General features: G+C 41.4%; 1 protein-coding gene across 1 annotated transcript in view; it reads left to right on the forward strand.

Moving 5' to 3' along the window:
- The window catches only part of FRAS1 (Fraser extracellular matrix complex subunit 1), a gene marked incomplete at its 3' end in the record, with an annotated part of 456,967 nt that overhangs the window by 192,107 nt on the left and 242,861 nt on the right, over positions 1–21,999 (forward strand). The window contains exons 5-10 of the mRNA XM_079718352.1: positions 3,440–3,599; positions 5,335–5,468; positions 13,702–13,785; positions 15,466–15,567; positions 15,858–16,049; positions 20,726–20,815. Of these exons, the coding sequence (XP_079574478.1) occupies positions 3,440–3,599; positions 5,335–5,468; positions 13,702–13,785; positions 15,466–15,567; positions 15,858–16,049; positions 20,726–20,815 (762 nt within the window). The remainder of the gene's footprint in view (positions 1–3,439; positions 3,600–5,334; positions 5,469–13,701; positions 13,786–15,465; positions 15,568–15,857; positions 16,050–20,725; positions 20,816–21,999) is intronic.

The raw sequence follows: 21,999 nt of genomic DNA on the forward strand, positions 1-21,999 counted from the left end.
TCCCTTGAATATTATGCATAGTATTCCTCTTTCTGCCTTTGAAACTCTCTCTGTCTTTTGCCTTATTAATCATGATGTGTCTTGGTGTGGATCTCTTTGGGTTCATCTTCTTTGAGACTATTTCCTTCCCCATGTTAGGGAAGTTTACAGCCATTATTTCTTCAAATAAGTTTTCTGCCCCTTTCTTTCTCTCTCCTTCTGAGATCCTGATGATGCAAATGTTAGTATGCTTGATGTTGTCTCAGAGGTTCCTTAAACTATCCTCATTTTTAAAAATTCTTTTTTTTCTTTGTGCTGTAATGATTGGGTGATTTCCATTAGTCTGTCTTCCATGTTGCTTATATATTCTTCTGTAATATCTAATCTGCTCTTGATTCCCTTCAGCATATTTTTTCTTTTAATTATTGTATTCTTCAGTTCTGATTGTTTCTTTTTTTATATTTTCTATCTCTTTGTTGAAGTTTTCACTGTGTTCTACCATTCTTCTCCTAATTTCTATAAGCATCTTTATAATGATTGCTTTGAATTCTTTATTAGGTAAATTACTTATCTTTATTTCATTGGAGTTGTTTTTCCTGGGTTTGCTTCTGTGAATTAGGTGAAACAGTTATCTCTCCTGGTCTTAAAGGTGTGGCCTTGTGTAGAATTGTTCCTATGTAGCTTTTGTGTGCCAGGTGGCCTTGGCAGTTGTGGCTGGAGCAGGATGGCAGGGGTGGGTTTTAGGGCATGTCAGTCAGGGCTGGGGCCTCCCTGGCAAGATGCCTGGAACTGAAGTGGACACTGGCCAAGGCTTTCCTGAGCTGGATTGGGGCTGCTACCTTGGTGGCATGGCTAGAGGTGGAGTGGGCACAGGCTGGATGGTGTGCTGGGGCCACCTTGGCAGGCTGGCTAGAGGGCCAGGTTCTTTTCAAACCACTGCCTCTGTGCTGGGACTCAGAGAGAGTGAGTTTGTGCATAAGCCCTTTAAGAAGGGAGTTTTGGTTTCCTATAGCTCTCTGGCTTTTCCCAATGTAAGTCCCACAGGTTTTCAAATCCAGTTATGGGGTCTCATCTTCCTGGTGCAGGTCTCAGGGCTGTGGTACCCAATGTGGGGCTGGAACTCCTTACTTCTTAGGGAGGTCCTCCAAGTTTGTGATATTCATTCGGCTTTTGAGTTTCCTGCCAGGGGTATGGGTCACCTCCTACCCATCTCAATGAGGTTTTTTTCTTTATATCCTTAGTTGTAGAAGAGCTGTTCTGCTAGTCTACAGGTTGTTCTTAGAGAGAGTTGTTCTATATGTAGTTGTAATTTTGGTGCATCCATGGGAGGAGGTGAGCTCAGAATCTTCCTACTCTACCATCTTGATCTTGCCTCCAGTCTTTTCTTATTGCTTGTAAATGATTTTATATAGTAGAGTATAATTCTAATTAATATAATTTGCAGTTTTTAAAAATCAGTTTGTCATTTGCCTTTAAAATTTTTTTATAATGTATTTTTGACAGACTTTTAAAATTTTAACTCATCAGAACCTATTAATTTTTTCTCTTACAATTTCTTCCTTTGCTTTTATGCTTAGGCCTTCAAAGCATAAAGGTCAATTGCCTGCTATCTTTTATTAGCCAATAGCTTATTAGCAAGTTGTGGACTTGCCCATTTATATGCTGCTACACTAAATTTGAAATTTTATATTTAATTATAGAAGAAGTAAAAATTGATAGGAGAGGACTTGGCCTTGGCATCCAAGTCTGTTGCTGTGATCACAGTCAGCACATAGGTGTGAAAAAGAGTAGGAAGACCATGGACTCATGCAGTGGAGAGAAGGGAGAGGATTGAGCACCTCCTACCTGCCACTCCCCTCGCTGGCTCTTTAACAACTGCCTCGTTTAACCTTTACAATAACCAAGTGCACAAGATATTGTCATACCATTTAAGTTTTCTAGACCAAGAAGCTGAAATCTAGAAAGATTACATCACACTCATAGTCCCCAAGTCAGGGAGGGCTGAGCTTGGATCTGAGAACATGCATGCATCCAAGGAAATCCTTGGTTCATCCAACTCAGTGCATTCCTTGCATTTCTGCCCTCTTGTACTCCCAGTAAGTCCACCTAAAGAAAGTAATTTTCATAATGGTAAGGTGAGGACTTGGTTCCCAAATAATTGGATGACTGTGACTACCTATTACTATTATTGTTACAATAATAGCACAGGTTATTAGTAATTCCAAAATATCAGACTTGGCATGCTTGCAACCTGGCAGCAATTTGCAGAATAAAGGGGCAGTGACTTGTTTAAGTAAGACAGAGTCCTTTTGTGTTTGAGAGAGGTGAATAAATTATTCTGGATGCTGGCTTGAGGAGAAGCAAGAGGATGTTTATTTTCTATGCTTCTCAGTGATACAGTTGAAATCCCCAGATTATATTTAGATGACTGAGCACTGGGTGTGTGTGACATTTTTAATAGAAGTCTGTATATGATTTGTGCTGAATCAGATATCATCATATGCTACATTTAATAGAGGCAAAGGAATATGATATTTAAGAAAATGTTATAAGAGGAAAACTTTATGGATTAAACTCATTTATTTTCATACATTTTTTAAAAGGCCACCATCATTCCACTCTGCCATTGAGAACATAACGTACTTTGACAGCTACTTCCCCAAGCAATCAACATACTTGTAGCTTTTTACATTCAGGGTTTACCCCTGCCCTCACTCTGTGTCACATCTGAGAGTGGCCCATTTAGATACTTTTGGTGCTTAGTAAATCATATAACTCAAAACATAGATCTGTTAGATCACCGATACAGTGCCAGCTTTGGGAATGTTGTATCCCAGCCTAAAGTGGGCTAAGGACATTCTGTGTGTGTAGGTGGACACCCTCGTGAGGAATGAGTTTGCTCTACAATTTGGACCAGGTGCCTCCTGCTGGCTATGACAGGTTCCCTGGGACCATAAGATCACTGGAACGGGAGAGAGAGAAAGAGGGGTGAGGGGAGGGAGAGAGAGAGAGAGAGAACACAAATATGGGAACTCATCAGGGTAAAAAGTAAAGGCCAAAAAAAAAAGCATAATACTGAGTGGGAGCTATATTGAAAATAATATAACTATTATAAAGAATTCAGTAGATATACGTGTATGTGTGCATATTTTACTTTGGTCTTCATAGAATTTTTTAAATGATGGGATTGGGGTCTTTTTATTTTATTTTTGTGCTTTTCTGAAATTTTCAAATGTAAAATTTTAGGGATAAAAAAGGAAAATACAACTCAATTTTAAAATTGGTCTCTGACTTGGAATGTTGCAAACCCTGGTCTCAGCCTTGCAAGCCTAGAGCCTTCTTCTGTCTCTCCTGCGCTCCATCCTTCATTTGTTTAAGAGAAGGCTTGTTTCTGTTTGGTCAAATGAAAGCCTATATTCTGACAATAATTTTCTTTTCTTTTTTTTTCTCTAACGCACAGCATGGGACAGAGTGGGTGTCCTCCCCATGCAGTGTGTGCTCTTGCACTCATGGGGAAGTCCGATGCACCTCCCCACCGTGCCCACCACTGTTGTGTGGACACCAGGAGCTGGAATTCATCCCTGAAGGAAGCTGCTGCCCAGTCTGTGTGGGCCCTGGGAGTGAGTATGAGCTTGCAGAGAGAGACCCTCTTTGCCTTTGAGGTTTACCTGGTGACATCCCAACTCTTCTCTTTCTTGCTCAGTGTGGTACAAAGATCTCTAACCCCATTCCTTATTGGAACCGAGATGTAGCCTTGCACGTGGCAGAAGCAATGTTGCAGAGACTGAGCTCCGTTCCAAACTTGAGATTCTGAGACTCTCTGATTTATTATTTTGCCTTGGCCAGATGCAATCCCTCTGTGTTCATAGCTCCTAAGAAGGAAAAGGAGGAAGGACAAGACCCTTTGCTGTGACTGCATAAGGCCAAGGTATTACTACTTCCTCCTGCCTCTCGGTGGAGAGAAGAACGAACAAATCACTTCTCCATCATGTAGTAACACTACCACTAATTCTGCTGGCTGGTCTTTCAGTTGACATAACATCTTTCTCCAAAACACACCAAGTAGGAAGCAGGTATTTCATTTGTCTTTATGGCCTCTTCGCTGTGGAGATTATGCCTGCCTGCAAACCAAGGCATGGCTCAGCAAGCCAGGGGCATGCTTCCAGGCCCTCTCCTTAGAATCCATGCTTGGACCACGTACCCTTTTATTACATTTTAGGGATATATGTCCCTTTCCATTTTTATAATTAAGTAGTGTTTACTTCACGATAAATATGAATTATTGTCGTTTCTGTATTATGTTCTCTCCTGGCGTATAATAGCTAAAATTACTCTTTTTAAATAGCACCTGGAAGCTACACTCTATCCTTGCCTTTTCCCTTTAAAAAGACCTCTGGTTTCTTTCTGATCCCCAGTTATTCCATTCCTGGTGACTGTTTACCCTGGAGAACCCTTCTGGGGATTAAAAAGTATGGTTAGGAAAGGCTGAAAGTAGAATGCATTCCTCATGCATTTCAGATGTCATCCACCAGAAAAGGACAGGCAGCTGCTTTGGGCCAAGTAACCCTACAAGTAAAAATACTTCAACAACAGAGTTTAGGGATGGGGTAGAGAGTGGGCTGTCTGGGTTTGTGGGCTCCTTTCTTACATTTTAGGGTGCTTTCTTGTTGGCTGTCCATAAGAAAGATCTGTTGGGAGCATTTTGCCTGGAGAGATTAGAGGATCAGCCAGCACCAACTCCATAATTTACTGGGTGCATAATAAAAATGCAGGGCCCTTTGTTCAAAAAGCAGGGGGGAAAAGCTTTTATTTTCTTCCATAGGTTTTGCAACCTGTCCTGTTTTTAATTTATTATTCATGTCACACTCCCTAAGGCACAGGGATATTTGCTGGGTGGGTAAGACACCCCCCCCAACAGGTGCCCCGGGTTCCCCAGCTACTTGGTGCTTAGGGTACATGCACTCCCCAGGCACCCACACCCAGGTCCCTGCTATGGTTGGAGGGTGGCAGCTTTCACTGGGCATGGACTTGGGGTCAGGCTCCTGAGAACCCAGAAGGCAAGGAGGCAGCGGGGAGGTAGGGCCACACATGAGTGAGACCCCCAAACCCCTAGCACATGCTACCTGTCGCACATGCTACCTGTCACACCAGACTTCACTTATGAAACTCAGAGAGAAAGTTAAGAACTCCATACAGTGACTGCAGAGCAATATCCCAAGCACGGGGCCCCGTCGTTTGCACTGTGCCCCTGAGCACAGGGCCCTGTGTGACTGCACTGGCCGCACACGCATGCAGTCAGCCCTGGGATCAGCAAGTGCAATCCCCCCGGTAATCCTTATTGCTCTGACCTTCCAGAACCCTGTTCCTATGAAGGCCGTGTGTTTCAGGATGGGGAGGACTGGCCATTGAGTCGGTGCGCCAAGTGTGTGTGTAGAAACGGGGTCACCCAGTGCTTCGCAGCTCAGTGTCATCCTCTGTTTTGTAACCAGGTAAGGAAGACAGCCTCAGAATGGATCCTTCACAGACTGTTAACTTCACTGTTCAGGAACTTGGAGTCTCTTCTGAGATTTTGTCAGGCAGACCTCGGAAGTCCTGAGAACAAGAAGCAAAGGCTGTTTGATTTTCCTTATACTTTTGGAGACCACCCCTGAGAGATTTCTTTTACCCTTAGATGCTACAGATAGGTCTAATTACCAGCCATTTAGGCTAATTGTTACTTAAGGAAACTGAGCCTTCAGGGTACACATAAAGAAGCCGCCAAACTCTAGTTGCAGATGTTCCAAAAATGTGAAGCTAAACATCTGGAAAATTCAGTAAGATGATCAGGGTTGTTATTGTTTTTCAATGCATAGGTATAGTCTGCTTTTTAAAGACATATGCATGTCTTTGAACCTGATTATCCAGATGTACCTTATCTAATTTTTATTAGATAATGATTCAAATTATCAAAGGATTTTCTCCAGGGAGGTTTAAAATAGGGGGACCTTGTTCTTCATTTAAAGCTGATCTGATTTTCACAACATTAGGCTCTTCACAGACTTACAAAAGAAAATCAATTGCAAATAAATTTGGTGTACATGGTATTTTACAATTTTTTCTTCTTCTAGTAGCTCCTATGGATGTTTCTTAGCAGTTGACAGATAACCATGAAAGGAGTTTGCCTCCAGTTGAAAAATAGCTCATTTTTTGATCTAAGAAAAAGCTGGAAGCCAACATTCAGTTGATACAGAGCAGTACTTTGTGTCAAATAAAACAAAATCAATAACATGGCATACTGTGACAATTGGGCAATATTTTTAAAGGCAGACAAAAGGCAATTAGGCAAGAAATGCTAAATGCCAAACAAAGGGAAAATGTATCAATTGAAAGACTAAATTGTATTACCCACACTACAGCAACTACTGTACACATGTCACACCTCTCAATTCATCACAAAGTCTTGTCCTAGCTTTCAGATTACAAATGAGTTTCTTGGTAGAGTTGCATAATATCTTACATTCAGAAGATATTGTAGTGTTGGGGCATTTTGATTCACACATTCCAGGCTTTATTCCCCTTGTGTAAGAAGGTTAATTAAGCAGTTTGCCACCATTACAATAAGGGACGTGAGAGGATAGATAGTGGAAACACTCCATCGTGAACCTTCTGCTTTAAGTCTTTAAAAACTTAACCCTGACTGCATATCAGAGGTTAGCTTGGAATAATTGAAAGTACTGGTTCCCATTCTAAAAAAACGTTAAAGATAAATTCTAGCTTCAAACAGTACTCACTTATAGTTTGCATTGTTTAACTTAAAAAGATGAAATTTGTTGCCATACTTTAGAGCTAATTGCTAGGCAAGCATTCTGAAGTCTTGGAAATAGATTGATCTTAATCACTCTTGCATCAAGTCTATAGTTTTACCTTGACACTAAAAAATACCCAACTGTCAGACTATTGAAACCATTTTTCTTGATTTAATATCACTATTAACCATTGGGTGTTCTGATGATATAAAGAGGTGCTGTAGAATTAGCGCCTTTGTTGGAAACATTCTCACCGCCACCATCTGCCCATCACCATCCCCACACTGGGGGCATATATTATGTGCTAATCATTAATTTTAAGAGCTTTTAATTTGCGTAACAACCCTGTGAAGTAGGAACTATTATTATCATCCCATGTTATAGTAGATAAAATTGAGATACAGAGTTTAAATAATTTGCTCAAGGTACCACAGTTATGAACTGTCATTGCTTCTAACCTAGGCAGTTATACATAACAACCTCAACAGACCACACCTGACATATTTTTAACCATTACACTGTATCGTCTCCCAAAATGATGAGTTACATATCATTTATGTATAATAATAATCACAAAACAATAGTTGCTAACATCATTGAGCATGATTGCAAGCCTTTTATATGTGTTAACTCATTCATGTTTTAAAACTCATTCATTTAAGAAAAAACACAAGTTCATCAGAAGAAATGCATTTCCAGGTCTTGAGCTTTAGAAAAATTTGATTTTTAATATACAGTGTATTTTTTTTATATACAGTGTATTTTAAATTGTAAAAGGAATCTGTATTCCTTAAGGAAAGTTTGCAAAAAGCAGAAAAGCAGAAAAGAAAATGATCTTCCGTATTTCCACCATTCCAAAAGATCACAATAGAATTTCTTTTGGAATTCATTCCAATTTTTTTGGTAGGCAAATGTGTATATATTTGTTTGCATAGTTATAATCAGATGTTAGGAGTTAGTGATCATCTCTGACAAAAGGAGAAATTCCTGTGTTCAAATAAGGGGTTGTTCCCTTAGTGGGTGATGTAAATTCATACTGAAATTGCTTGCCTTCAGCTTCTGTCCAGATGCCTAGTGAATAGAGCCCTAGCCCCTCCACATTTTTGTAGGCTCATTAAAATGTTCAGTCTGATGAGAGTTCTTCCTGATACTATTATCACCAATTTTTTAAATAGATCTTCATTGGAGTATAATTGCTTCACAGTACCTTGTTAGTTTCTGTCGCACACAAAGTGAATCAGCCATATGCATACACACGTCCCCATATCCCCTCCCTCTTGAGCCTCCCTCCCTTCCTCCCTATCCCACCCCTCTAGGTCAACACAAAACACTGAGCTGATCTCCCTGTGCTATGCAGCAGCTTCCCACCAGCCAGCTATTTTACATTCTGTAGTGTATATATGTCGATGCTACTCTCACTTTGCCCCAGCTTCGCCCTCCCACCCCATGTCTTCAAGTCCATTCTCTATGTCTACCTCTTTATTCCTGCCCTGCAACTAGGTTCAGTAGTACCATTTTTTTTTTTTTAGATTCCATACATATGTGTTAGCATATGGTATTTGTTTTTCTCTTTCTGACTTACTTCACTCTGTATGACAGACTCTAGGTCCATCCACCTCACTACAAATAACTCAATTTCATTTCTTTTTATGGCTGAGTAATATTCCATTGTATATATGTGTCACATCTTCTTTATCCATTCATCTGTTGATGGACACTTAGGTTGCTTCCATATCCTGGCTATTGTAAATAGTGCTGCAATGAACATTGTGGTGCATGTCTCTCTTTGAATTACGGTTTTCTCAGGGTATATGCCCAGTAGTGGGATTGCTGGGTCGTATGGTAGTTCTATTTGTAGTTTTTTTTTGGTTTTTTTTTTTTTTGCGGTACGCGGGCCTCTCACCGCTGTGGCCTTTCCCATTGCGGAGCACAGGCTCCGGACGCGCAGGCTCAGCGGCCATGGCTCACAGGCCCAGCCACTCCATAGCATGTGGGATCCTCCCAGACCAGAGCACGAACCCGTGTCCCCTGCATCGGCAGGCGGACTCTCAACCACTGCGCCACCAGGAAAGCCCCTGTAGTTTTTTAAGGAACCTCCATACTGTTTTCCATAGTGGTTGTATCAATTTACTCCCACCAACAGTGTAGGAAGGTTCCCTTTTCACCACACCCTTTCCAGCATTTATTGTCTCTAGCTTTTTTGATAATGGCCGTTCTGGCCTGCGTGAGGTGATACCTCATTGTAGTTTTGATTTGCATTTCTCTAATAATTAGTGATGTTGAGCATCTTTTCATGTGCCTCTTGGCCATCTGTATGTCTTCCTTGGTGAAGTGTCTATTTAGACCTTCTGCCCATTTTTTTTTTTTTTTGTGGTATGCGGGCCTCTCACTGTTGTGGCCTCTCCCGTTGCGGAGCACAGGCTCCGGATGCGCAGGCTCAGCAGCCATGGCTCACGGGCCCAGCCGCTCCGCGGCATATGGGATCCTCCCAGACCGGGGCACGAACCCGTATCCCCTGCATCGGCAGGCGGACTCTCAACCACTGCGCCACCAGGGAGGCCCTTTCTGCCCATTTTTTGACTGGATTGTTTGTTTTTCTGATACTGAGCTCCATGAGCTGTTTGTATATTTTGGAGATTAATCCTTTGTCTGTTGTTTCATTTGCAAATATTTTCTCCCATCAATTTTTTTAATACTACAACTTTTCCATTCCCAATCTTGATTAATCTAAGTGAATTGAACTTCATCTTCAGATTTTTTTAAAAAAGATAAAAATTGGTATGTCTTCTGAGCCACTAAGTGTTTGAGAATTATTTTCTATTTGCCTACATTCATGAAAGATAATTTGTAGGGGTCTAAAATTTAAGGAGATTATAATCTTTTCTCATATCAACCATATAAACTCTGTTCCGTTGAATTCTGGAATTTAGTGCCATGGAGGAGTCTGAGGTTTTTCTGCCTTCTATTCTGTTATATTCAGCTAGTTTACTCTGTTGAATTCTTGCAGGATGTTTCTTCATCTTTATAATTAAAACATTTTCCCAGGATACTTCCAAGTGAGGTGTCTTTTCACATAGTTTGCCTAGAATACTGTGAAGCCCTTTCAGTCTATATTCCAAGTGTGAAATGTTTTCTTTAGTTATGGCTTTGGTTAGTCATGTCTGTTCCAATTATTCTCATTTCTTCAGAAACACCTATGATTCATAGATTGCTCCCCTGCCTTCCCCCTCATTATTGGTCACTTTCTCTCTCATCATTGTCACTTTTGTGTCTTTCCTCTGCATTATGGAGGTAGCTTCTTGAGTTTGTGTTTACTGCCTCCAGTATTGATTTTAATTTGATGATTTTCCTTTAATTTTCTTTTAATTCTTCCTTATTTCTCCTATCACTGGTTCATCTTTTTTTAACCCCAATGCTTTCTGTTTCTTTATCGCTTCGTCCTTCTATTTAATAAAGACTGCATTTTCTTCTATCTTGCTGAAGTTGCAAAATGGCTTTTAAGTCTTTTATTTTAGATCCTGCAGTACTTAGTTTTCAGAAATCTGTTCTTTCTGTGCATCTTCAGAATGTTATAACTTTCTATTGCTCTTTAGGGTTTTTCCCCCAAGTTCTTTTCTTTCTGTTTACTCAGCCTTGATCAAAAGAAATCTGTCCATACCCAGTGCTTGAAAGCTGCAAGGGTAAGTAGCCTGCCCTTGGCTAATTCCCTTTCTTGGATCCATAGCCAGGTGCTAAGAAAGGTGCGTGTTTCCTCGACTAAGGGTCTGGCAGGTTTTCATTTAGTGTAGCTCTATTGTACTGAGACCAGGTATTTTTCTCTCTCCACTGCCCAACCCTCTTACATTTTGACTTCATGAAATGTAAAACTGTAATCCCCAATTTGCAAGGGTTCTCACCATGTTTCTCGGGGACTGTGTGCTTTACATTTGGGTGTCTTCTTCCCCACTTTTCATCACTTCCTCCACCTCCCCCAACACACATACTTCCCACTCTTTTTTTTTTTTTTTTTTTTTTACATTATGGGCTCTGATTAGGTAGAAAGACATCGAGGGAGTTGAAAGGCTAGGATGGCACTCTAATGGCTTTAAACTGCAGTGGCCGCACACTGAGGGAACAAACCCATGTTGTGTTTGATATTGGAAGGCAGAGAGTTGGGAAGAAATGATGGTTCTTATTTCTATTTTGGTTTATAAAGCAAAGAAAGGCCACAGAAAGTCTTATGGTCAGTGGGACTTCCTCGGCAATGGTAGGAGGTTGGCTATTCTACTTTTTGTTGGTAGAATTTTCATCTCATTTTTATATCTTCAGAGGTGTTACAGGAGAAGATATTTTGTCAAGAGCTGTGAGCTATAACATACTATAAACTTTGTCATAAGTATTTTTATTTAAGGAATACGGAAACCCATAATTAAATACAGTTGACCCTTGAGCAACATGGTTTGAGATATGTGGGTCCACTTATATATGGATTTTTTTCAATAGTAAATAGTACAGTACTACACGATCCATGGTTGGTTGAATCCACGCATGCAGAACCACAGATGTGGAGGAACCATGGATACCTAGGGCTGACTATAAATTATATTCGGATTTTCAACTGTGTGGAGGTCAGCTCCCCTAACCTCTGCATTGTTCAAGGGTCAACTGTATATCCTTAATGGTGGTCCTACCCAAAATTGTAATGACATGAATCATATATTATTTTGGTATTGAACTCCTGTGATTACTGAGGGTACCATATTAGACATGGGGTTGGCAAACTTTTTCTGTAAAGAGCCAGATAGTGAACATTTTCAGCTTTGTGTGCCATATAGTTGGAACAACTTCTCAACTCTGCCATTATAGCACAAAAACATCCATAGATAATACGTACATGAATGGATGTGGCTGCATTCCAATAAAAGTTTATGGAAATTGGTGGTGGGCTGGATTTGGTCATCAGTCCCTAGCATACTAGCCCCTGGGTAGTCTATAGGTTTGGAAGGGCAAATCTACGAAGACCAGAATAATAGGATTCAAGTGTATGATAGCAACAAAAATGTACAGCTAAAACGCCTTTCCCGTTTCTCTAACCCACTTTGCTGCTCACCTTCTTCTTACTTGCCTCTCCAGTCCTGCTTATAAAACACCAGCCCAGATGGGATCTCAATTCTCAGTCAAGAAGTTCTCTCACGTAATGGGATATTTTCTCTTTAAATGCTTTTCCTCCCTGCCCTTTTTGGTCTCTATTTGTGAAGAAAGGTTTTGTTTCTGTCAATGAAATATATAATTATTGCCAGTAAGAATCGGAAACTTGGTTTTCCTGTACCAGCCTCTACACAGGTAATTATCTGCCACCCATACCTCCCACTCTCCAGTTGACTCTGCCCCTGTCCTTGGGTTTACTCCATGCTGGTTAAGATAGATTTATACTACCTCTATATTTCTGTTCAACATTTGTGATCATGACATTTGTCCCCTGTTTACTTAACGTTGTAAAAGTTCATTGTTTACTTCCATAAACTTACTGAATAGTGAGTATGACATCAGATATACCTTTATTTTTAATTCCTCACTGAAATTTCATTAAACTCAAGAGTTCTGAGGTCAAGAAATGCTCAATGATTTCACCGCATGTCCGATTTTCACATACTCTATTAAACGTCAATGGTCATAATATTTTTACAGAATTATAAAGAAATAAGGTAACCTAAAGCAGAGAAAACAGTTGTCATGTGAATTCCAGTGATTCAAGTGTTTGAAATAAATTCCTATTAGATAGGAATGCATTAATCTAGCTGATCATATATAATTGGGTTAAAAAAGCCACTAACGCATGACTGGAACTTTCCATGAAAAATTAAGGTTACTTGACACGCCCCTACACACATGCCCAAAGGTACACCAACCTTCTTTTCTTGCAGAGGGAAATCCACAGCAACCATGATAGTAAGATCTCATTCTCTGCTTTTTGTAAGAGAAAGTGCAGCTAACTGTTCAGGAGGTGTCTTCTGTATAAGATCTACCACTTCTTAGTCACTGAAACTTGGTTTATTCTAATCCTCCTTCTCTTGGCTTTAATTTGCCTCCCTTCCTTCCATTCAAAAGGCTGTGGTGATGTCAGAGTGAGAAGCTGATTCTTTGGCATTAACGAGGAGATCGTGGCTGTGAAAATTCTTAGGGCAGCGGTGACAAAGGGTCTAATATTCTGGGGGTGCAGGTGGTAGAGCTGAAACTGTAGGAATAAGGCGGTAAGGGGTTCTTTGGGCATTTAGTGTTTGTCACCCACATTTCTCTGCACTGGCTTATTCCGAGATATCTAGGGGCATGACTGATTTTTTTCATGTTAAGGACCTCCTAATGCATATATATAAACGTGTGGATTCCCATAAGATGCAAAAGAATAGTGAGGTAGTTTATCAAGGGAGGAATACCTTCACTTTGAGATTAGCAGTGACTCAGCAGGAGGGTAAATGTTCTTAAGTGTTGAATGCTTGGTGCTCTGAAGTCCCTCTGCCAACCATTTACTATTCCAGGTCAGCTCTGTGACCTCGGACAAGTCACACAACCTCTCTGCTCTTTAATTTTCTTGTTTGTGAAGGCGGGATAAGAGCATCTACAGGGTCATGTAAAACACTTAAAACAGTACCTGGCAAACACGAAGTACTATTATTATTGTTATTAGTTGTGCTTTTGTTTGTTCTTAGAAGTGGATGGGACTTGAGGAACGTGTAAACTTCTTAAGAGTCACACTGCCCTGAAAAGTGCTCATTCGTTGACTAATAAATGACTAATGACTAATAAATATTAGTCAGGTGACTAATAAATATTAAACGAGAGGAAATTGCTGTTTCTGGAGGCTTGAGGCCCATGATTGAGTTGGCTGTGAGTGAAATTTTCCTACTGTTGTGGATTTTATTAATACTACCTTTTGATGGACTGTTTTTGGGGTGTTAAGGATGAAACTGTAGTCCGAGTCCCTGGAAAATGTTGCCCACAGTGCTCTTTGCGATCCTGCTCTGCAGCTGGCCGAGTTTACGAGGTAAGCTTTGATGTGCCCCATGTAGGTGTTTTGACATCCATTCTTACACATCTGCCCTCTGCCCTTCTAACCACCATACCTCCCCCACCCACGTCTGACTCTTTGCCAGGATTAGTAACTCAGTTCATAAATGGCTTTTTTCTTCTCTTCATGGGAAGCCTTTGTGAAAAAATTAAATCGGAGGGGATTAGAAATACAAAAGAATGTGCTGGCAGGCAGTACCTGGTTCATGAACCTTGGTGAACTTACTGTTCACACATCTTGAAGGGAAAAAAGACTGTCATTGGTTACTTATGTTGGAGGCTCTGGGAATGTCTGCCTGCTTTGGTTAGATTTTATGCACTGATAACCAGAGACAGTGTCCCCCTGCCTTACAGTGGGGTTGGAGCATGGGAGTGGAAGGTGAGAGAGGGAAAAGGGCAAGAAGCTGGGGGTGGTGGACCCTGAAAACTTGAAAGTACTATTGGGGCAGTCTAGCTAACTACCCAATACATAGTAGGTACTAAATAAAAGTAACAAAAAGTGCAACAAATTGAATGAATGAATGAATGAATGTTCTGACTTGGGAGTGCCTAGCTGAGCCAAAAGAAGGTTACATTATTCGAAAGCAAAGAATATATAAAAAAATTAACCCATCTGCTTCCCTTGTTTGCCGGTCATTCTAAGGAAAACCAAATAGAAATTGGGATTTTTGACTCTCAGTAGAGAATCTGGAACTGAGTATTAGGGGATGATGACACAAATTCTAGATGGGTCCCTTGAAGTGTAAATGAAAATAACTAATGGGGGAAGGATTTTGGTATATATTAGATCTGTGCTGTCCAATACAGTAGCCACATATGTGCTAGATTAATTTCTTCTGGAAGAGAGAGCCTCTATACCTGTTGTGGTGTCCTTGGCTGCAAGCAACAGAAGTGCTCCTCTAAAAGTAGCTAAAATGAAACATTTATTATCTCATATAACAAGAAGCCCAGAGGTGGGACAGTTGCAGGGTTGATCAATCCTGGTCTCAATGATGTTGTCAAGGATTTTCACCCTTCTGATCTTTCCACGCTGCCATCCTCAGCACGTTGGCATTTGCTTTCTGTCTTGTCACCTCATGTCCAAGTGTGGTTTCCACAGCTTCAGGCATCTTGTCCTCAACCAATCATGACTAAAGCCTGGTGGAAGAAAGGGATGGGCTTTCCTTCTTTTATGGGGGAGAAGAGTCTTTTCCTCAACCTCTACTGCTCTAGCACACTTCCCCTGAGGTCCCCTCGGTTGGGACTGGGACCAAGTCTGTGCACTGGCTACAAGGGAAGCTGGGAACGTGAGTGTGTAGCAGTGAGAACTGGGTCTCGCAGCAAAGAAGAGCTAAAGAATGACCATCGAGTAGCCAGCAAACAGGGTCTTCCTATTAATCTTGATGTTCCAGGCCCTCTGTGTGCCTGGCAGAGAGCAGGCCCTCAAGGCATCTGTAAAATGAATATAGTTGGATGAAAATGAATCCAAAGTTCTCTTTGGACATTTATTGACTTTTTTTCTTAGAGCTTCTTGCTGCCTAAATGGTATTATTTCTCAGGAGTATGTTCGATATGGCTCAGTTAAAAGCCATGATAAAAAATTGTCATGTGCCTTGTGTTTCTACTTGATACATGTGACATTTGATTTTCCACTTTTTTGTTTCTTTTCTTCACTCAGCATGGTGAGCAGTGGAGTGAAAATGCCTGCACCACGTGTATATGTGACCGGGGTGAGGTCAGGTGCCACAAACAGGCCTGCCCTCCGTTAAGATGCGAAAAGGTATTTGAAGAGTGTGTAGCTTGATTTTTGAACCTTTATTCGGGGTCATTTAGGAAATGCATTTCTTAGTCCAGTGTGTCCTTTGAGGGAATCAAAAGTTTTTATGATGCTCAGAAGCAGGAAGGACCTGCTTCCCAGGAAGGAGGGGGAGGGGGTGGGGGAGGGGGAGGGGAACGTGCCTCAGCTGGGTTAGGTGGGGGAAGAGAACAGCACACGCTGCCCCATCAGGTCGGATGTTTCGCGCCCTCCTGACCACTGCCCTTTCCCCGCCGTTCTCTCTGTTTCCTCAGGGTCAGAGAAGGGCTCAGCGTCATGGGCAATGCTGCGAGGACTGTGTGCCTCCTGCTGGAAGCTGCTCGCATGGGGGGCTTGTGCGGTACCAGGATGAAATATGGAAGGGCTCGGCCTGTGAGTTCTGCACGTGTGACCATGGCCAAGTGACCTGCCGGACTGGGGAGTGTGCCAAAGTGGAGTGTGCCCGGGTAAGAAACGAAGGCATGTCCGTTTGGACTGCAATGCTGTCTCCAGCGGGATGGGTGGTCCCTCACCTGTCCCTTCCCTCTCGGCAGCAGAGGGGACGACCAGGTTGAACGCTCAATTTCAAGGAGGCTTTTAGCATGAGGATTCTGTGGTGTGAAGTAAATGCCACTCTTTGTTTAGACTGATTTGGAGCAGCCTCCTGGAGCCTTTAGCTCTCAGTGCATCTGGTCAGATGGGAAGCCCTGAGCCAGAGACACGGACTGGAAGGGATGACATGGAACATTAGCCTATCAGTCAGCGCAGCTGGGCCTCGTTGCTGGTGGCTGCCCAGCTCGCTCTGGTTGTGAAACAGAGTGAGCAGGTGCTCCGGTGGCCCGGCTTCTGTTGCAGGCCCCGCTGGCAGCATTTAGCAGAAAGGAGAGCCAACACCTAGAGGCTGCTCCTGTGAATCCATCGGGAAAGAAAATGAAATGTGTTTTTGTCTTTGTTTTTGTTTTCAAGAGACAGGGAGGGAGACCTCATAAATAATTAACTCTGTTGACCTCTGTTGACTTCTGCTGTCTGCAGAATTTCTAGAATCTTCTAACAAAGTAGCCTCTGTTTGGACTATAGATGTATACTGTGGGGAGATGGCTTTTTTTCCCCTTTGCACCCGATTTTGATCCGCTGCACAACAAACTGCTTTTAAAGCTGTCTCCTTCCCCCTCGCCACTCCTATCTGCCCCACCAGTTTCCCGCGGGGTTATGAACTTGAGTCGATGAGGCATACTTGGAAGATCTGAAGCACTGGGTGTCTGTGAAGGCATTTTTCTTTCTACTTCTCCCCCACGCCTCAGCTCCTCTGAACACGGTTCCCGAAGAGGAACAGCCATTCAAACAGGGCTGTCAGCGACAGAGTTCTTTTTCATGTTGCCTTCTACTTCTATGTCTTGGTAGAGCTAAGACACATGTAGGTAAAGAGGGTCTTGCTTTTTTTGCAGATTTATTTCCCTCCACATGCCTTTTCATTGCTTTTCTTTCTTTATGTCAGGGGAATCAGAATGGTTGGATGAAGATGAGAAAAACCCTAGTCAGGGCCCTTTTCTGTCTCCCTCGCTCTCGGGCTGAGGCTGAGCTTCCTGGCCTCGGCAGTCTGCCCAGAGGATGCTGGGTTATTTCCAAGGTTTTAATGTGTCTAATATCCCAGGGTTTATGGGAAATCCGGGAGAGGGATCCTGGTAGGGTGGGTCCTTTAGCCACCTATTTTCAGTCAGGTCTAAACAGAGAGTCTCAGGCACAGAAAATAATTTGACCCGCTATCCCCAGTGTAATACATTTCCAAGTACCTGCCAGTCTTCCATGGCTCCTGCCTTTGGTAGCATAAGCAAGTTCCTGTCCTCTGTTCTTAGAAAAATGGGGAGCAGCTGCTTCAGTAAGTGGAAAGGGCCTCCGGGTTCCCCAAGTCACCCCATAGCACTATCTCATCCCAACTCATCCTCCTCCCAGTCTTATCCATCTTTTTTTTTTTTTTTTTTTTTTTTGCGGTACGCGGGCCTCTCACCACTGTGGCCTCTCCCGTTGCGGAGCACAGCCTCCGGACGCGCAGGCTCAGCGGCCATGGCTCACGGGCCCAACCGCTCCGCAGCATGTGGGATCTTCCCGGACCGGGGCACGAACCCGTGTCCCCTGCATCGGCAGGCGGACTCTCAACCACTGCACCACCAGGAAAGCCCTCCATCTTCTCTTTTATGAATTGAGGACTTCTAATGCCTTTAGTCAGTCTATTTCTCCAGATCTTGAATCAACTAGCACGTACCCATATTTTGTTTTAAGGCACTAGGTTCTAAACTGGATACCCTACCAGAGGTGAAATTTTAACCAAAATTGAATCTTACACAAATATCCCTTAGCCTTCCTTCTGTGCCATACTTCTGTAAATAGCTCTGGCTAATGACCTTATGAAAGCCTGGGATACTAACTTCCTAACTTCTGCTTAGCTTGGAGATAAAAAGATGAATAAGGCACATTTTAATCTCAAGATTTCCCAGGCTTTGGTGGAAGTCAGATACATACACAGAAATTATAATCTGCAGGGACATAAATGGTTATGAATTAATATGAATTAAATGCCTTAGGAGCACCTGGAGAAAATGACTAAATCTGCCAAGGGGAGCAGTGAAAGTACGCTACTAGTATTTTTATTCAATTCTGCCCTACTTTCTGCCTTTTCTAAAATATATCAAGATCATTTGATTTCTAATCTTGCATACCAAAGGTGGAATAAGTCTGAGTGTGTCTACATCCGCAAAGGTGCAGAAAAGTAAACCTCTAGAGAAAGAGGCAAAATTGTGCATGCACCATTGTAATAATTATTGCACTGTTATCAACAGCAGTGTTCCGAATTGCACTGAAATCAGCAAACAGTTTTTCTTTGTTAAAAAAAGGAGAAAGTGGCATGATCCTTGTCTTTGATATATAAAACCAAATTCCTGGACCTGGAAACATAAATAAATCAACAGTAGAATAGTGCAATATGACGATTTCCATGTGTTTCTATATTTAGTATTATCTTTGAGCATGAATTCAGATGAAGAAGTCAATTTACTTTTTTTTTAAAAAAAAGGACCTCGCATTCATGTATGAGGGATAAAGTGATGGGGGGATCAAAGCTTGTGGCAAAGTGCACGGAAGAGGGTAGGCATGCCATAAACATGAGGTGCCTTTCCTTTCTCCAGCAGAGGGAAATTCCCACAAAAGAGTGTTTTCTTTTCCAATGGGCAGCTTAGTGGAATAACACAGTCTTTCATCTGATGGATGAATGTTGGTGTGATTCAGTGGAGAGGGGTTAGCAAATTCCATCTGGCCTAAGCAGCAGAATCCTCTTAGAAAGAAAAAAGTTAGCTTTCTTTCACAAAGCAATTTTTCTCAAAGCCGAAGTCAGATGCTAATTAGAGCAAGCTCCCCACCACAGTGAACTGATGCAAAGTGGGGCATCCAGATGTCTATAAATAGCAAATCTATTTAGAAATTCCTACCTCACCAAACCTGCATCCTTGTTCCCCAGGAGCAGGGCTTGTTGTTATTTACAGCAGCATTTGAAGACTCAGAAAAGCTACCTTCTTTGCCTTATCCGGGTGTTGCAGGCTCCATTTTCAGTTTTGTCTGTAGGTATTGTAGCGGGCACTCGAGAATCTCTCATGCATTTCATCTTTAATAGAAGTACACATACTCTGTCTTGTTTCAAAACATTGTTTTAAGTGACTTAGATTACATGTTTATAAACCCCTTTATATGCTTTGAAAGCAAATTTCACTGTGTTTGTGGGTTAGACCTTCACTACCAGCTGGTTTGTCACGTTTCTGCAAAACAATTTATATGTAAATACGTCTGTTCCTTATAGCACACTCTGCTCTCCGTTGGCCTTTGGTTGGCATGAAATTTTGAGGAACAGTGATCTATCTAACTCCCTCCTTTTTGAAATAACTTTTCAGATACTATAAAAAGTTACAGTCATTCATATATTTTTGTGTTTCTTTTAAAAGGGATCTTTTCCTTCATTAAAATAATACATATTCATTTTAGAAAATTGAAGACTTGAGAGAAATAGAAAAGAGACTTTAAAATCCATTCATAATGCTACAATTCAAAGACAACTAATGCTTTTATTTTATATTTTTCTTTAGTGCACAGCGTTTTTAAACATAAAATATTGTGATTATTCTGTTTATGCAATTTTACATTATTCCATTTTTACCTATGATGGTTTTTGCACTTCAAATGTAATATAAATCACAAATTAAATAATGTCTTCATGTAAAGAAACATCACCATCTTTTAGAAAGTAGATATATCTTTAGAAAGTGGAAAGTGCTTTAAAGAATACTCTTTAGCCTATAGATATTAGATGTTAGTATATGCATATGAAAAATTGTAAATAAAGGTTGTATTTTTAATAGCAGATTCCCCGGGAGGTAGGACTACAGTGAAATTATGTTTTCTAAGTTATAGAATTCAGTTATTTAATTTTTTATAGTAAGCATTTATTATTTTGTGATAAAAATAAAAAATTGGAAATGATTGATGTTGGGAAGTTAAAATGATAACTTTGAAAGTTTAATATCTACCTTCCTAGTGTGGCATGTCTTTCCTTCCCCTTATAATTTTTTAAATAGTGATTATGTGAACTGGATAACAGTTTCAGAATATTGAATAGAAATTAGTTTTCTGCTGTTTAATTTATGCCCGAGACTTCGTCTGTGCATATAGGGGTGTGTCTGATTTTGTATTCAGGGGAACGTGTTGGTTTGATTTGAGCACTGTTAATGAAACCAACTCACAGGTTCAAGCCTTGTATATTTAAGGTAGCCTGATCCTTTTCTGAAACTCATAACTTTTCAAGACTATAACATTACTCTTGGCCATTCTTCTTCTTCATGTGAATTCCTGGTCATGGGTAGGAAATCATGCACAAGTATCACCAGAACTGGAAAGCAAAAGCACTTGGAGGAAAGGGTGAACTGTACTGACCAGGCTTTTCATAGGAAGATAGCACAGGGGAGATGGAATAAGTCGTGGGCCAAAGGAGAGGGGTGGGTTAAGGTTTTTCATTCCAGTCAGGGAATTCAGCCGCTTCGCAGTTCAGCGCTGCTACCTGGAGATGTTAATTTGAAATGTGCCTGTGCAACCCTTACTTCTACAGGGTGAAGAATTAATTCACTTAGATGGAAAATGCTGTCCTGAATGCATTTCAAGGAATGGTTACTGTGTATATGAAGAAAATGCAGAATTTGTGAGTATCGGGCTAATAACCAAAGACTAACAAAAATTAATCATTCAAAACTAATTTAATGAGGGGGCATTTCCTTCTCATTTCTTTTACCCATTCATTTGTTTAACGAATGTGATTGCACACCTACTGTGTTCCCGGTATTGGAGATACAGAAGCCGACACAGAATGCAGAGTCCCTGCTCTCAGGGAGTTTCCGTTCTAGCGTGGGGACACACACAACAAACACACGTGTCAGGTGGTGATGGGTGCTGCCTGGAAAACAAGACAGCTGGGGAGTAACTGAGGGGGGGGAGGTGCTCTTTTACATCAGATGATGGGGGAAGTCTTCTCATGAGGAGAAATTTGAGCAAAACCTGAAGGAAGTGAGGAAGCGAGCCAGGGATATCTTGGGGGAGAAACATACCAGGAAGAGGGATCAGCAAATAAAAAAACCAGTGAAGCAGAAGTGTGCTTGACATGTCCAAGAAAGTGAGTTTGGCTGGAGGCAAGGAATGAGGGGGAAAGGAGTTGAGATGAGGTCCAGCAGGTGGCCTGGACCCTGGTTTTACCCTGATGCAGATGGGAGCTTCTGGGCAGTTTTGATCAGAACAGTGCTGTGATGGGGCTTACTTGCAAAAGGATTACTTTTGCTGCCACGTGGGCCAGTGATGGAGGGGGGCGACAGTGGAAGTAGGTGGTCCATTTAGAAGGTTTTTGCAATAGTCCAACTCTAAAACTCTATTAGCTAAAGCTTTATTTCTCCCTAAGTCTGTACTTTTTTTTATTATATACCCCAAGGGAAAAATATTTATCTTAATCTCTTCAAATTTGCTCTATTTATATAGCCCTTATTTTCCACATGGGGTTCTTGGAATGTTGATAAATTCAATGTGTTCTTAAAAGTATGCCAGTTGATCATAAGTACAATCGCATCATTGACCAATCAAAAAGGGATTATAAGAATTAGGATTAGGTACTTTGATTTGTGAAGTGATTCCTACACCCTTTTTCCTCCCGATTTGGGTAAACTGCATCTGTCAACCTGCCAGTTTTTTGTATAAGCTGGGCACGTAGTATTGCATAGGGTTAACATTCAGGCTCTAAGTTCAAATGCCTACTTTGCCACATACTGACTGTGACCTTGGGCAAGTTACTTAATCCTCAGTTATAGAGAGAAAAATAGTACTTACCTCATTGGTCTATTG

Source organism: Hyperoodon ampullatus, assembly GCF_949752795.1.
Source record: "Hyperoodon ampullatus genome assembly, chromosome: 1".
Lineage (NCBI taxonomy): Eukaryota > Metazoa > Chordata > Mammalia > Artiodactyla > Ziphiidae > Hyperoodon > Hyperoodon ampullatus.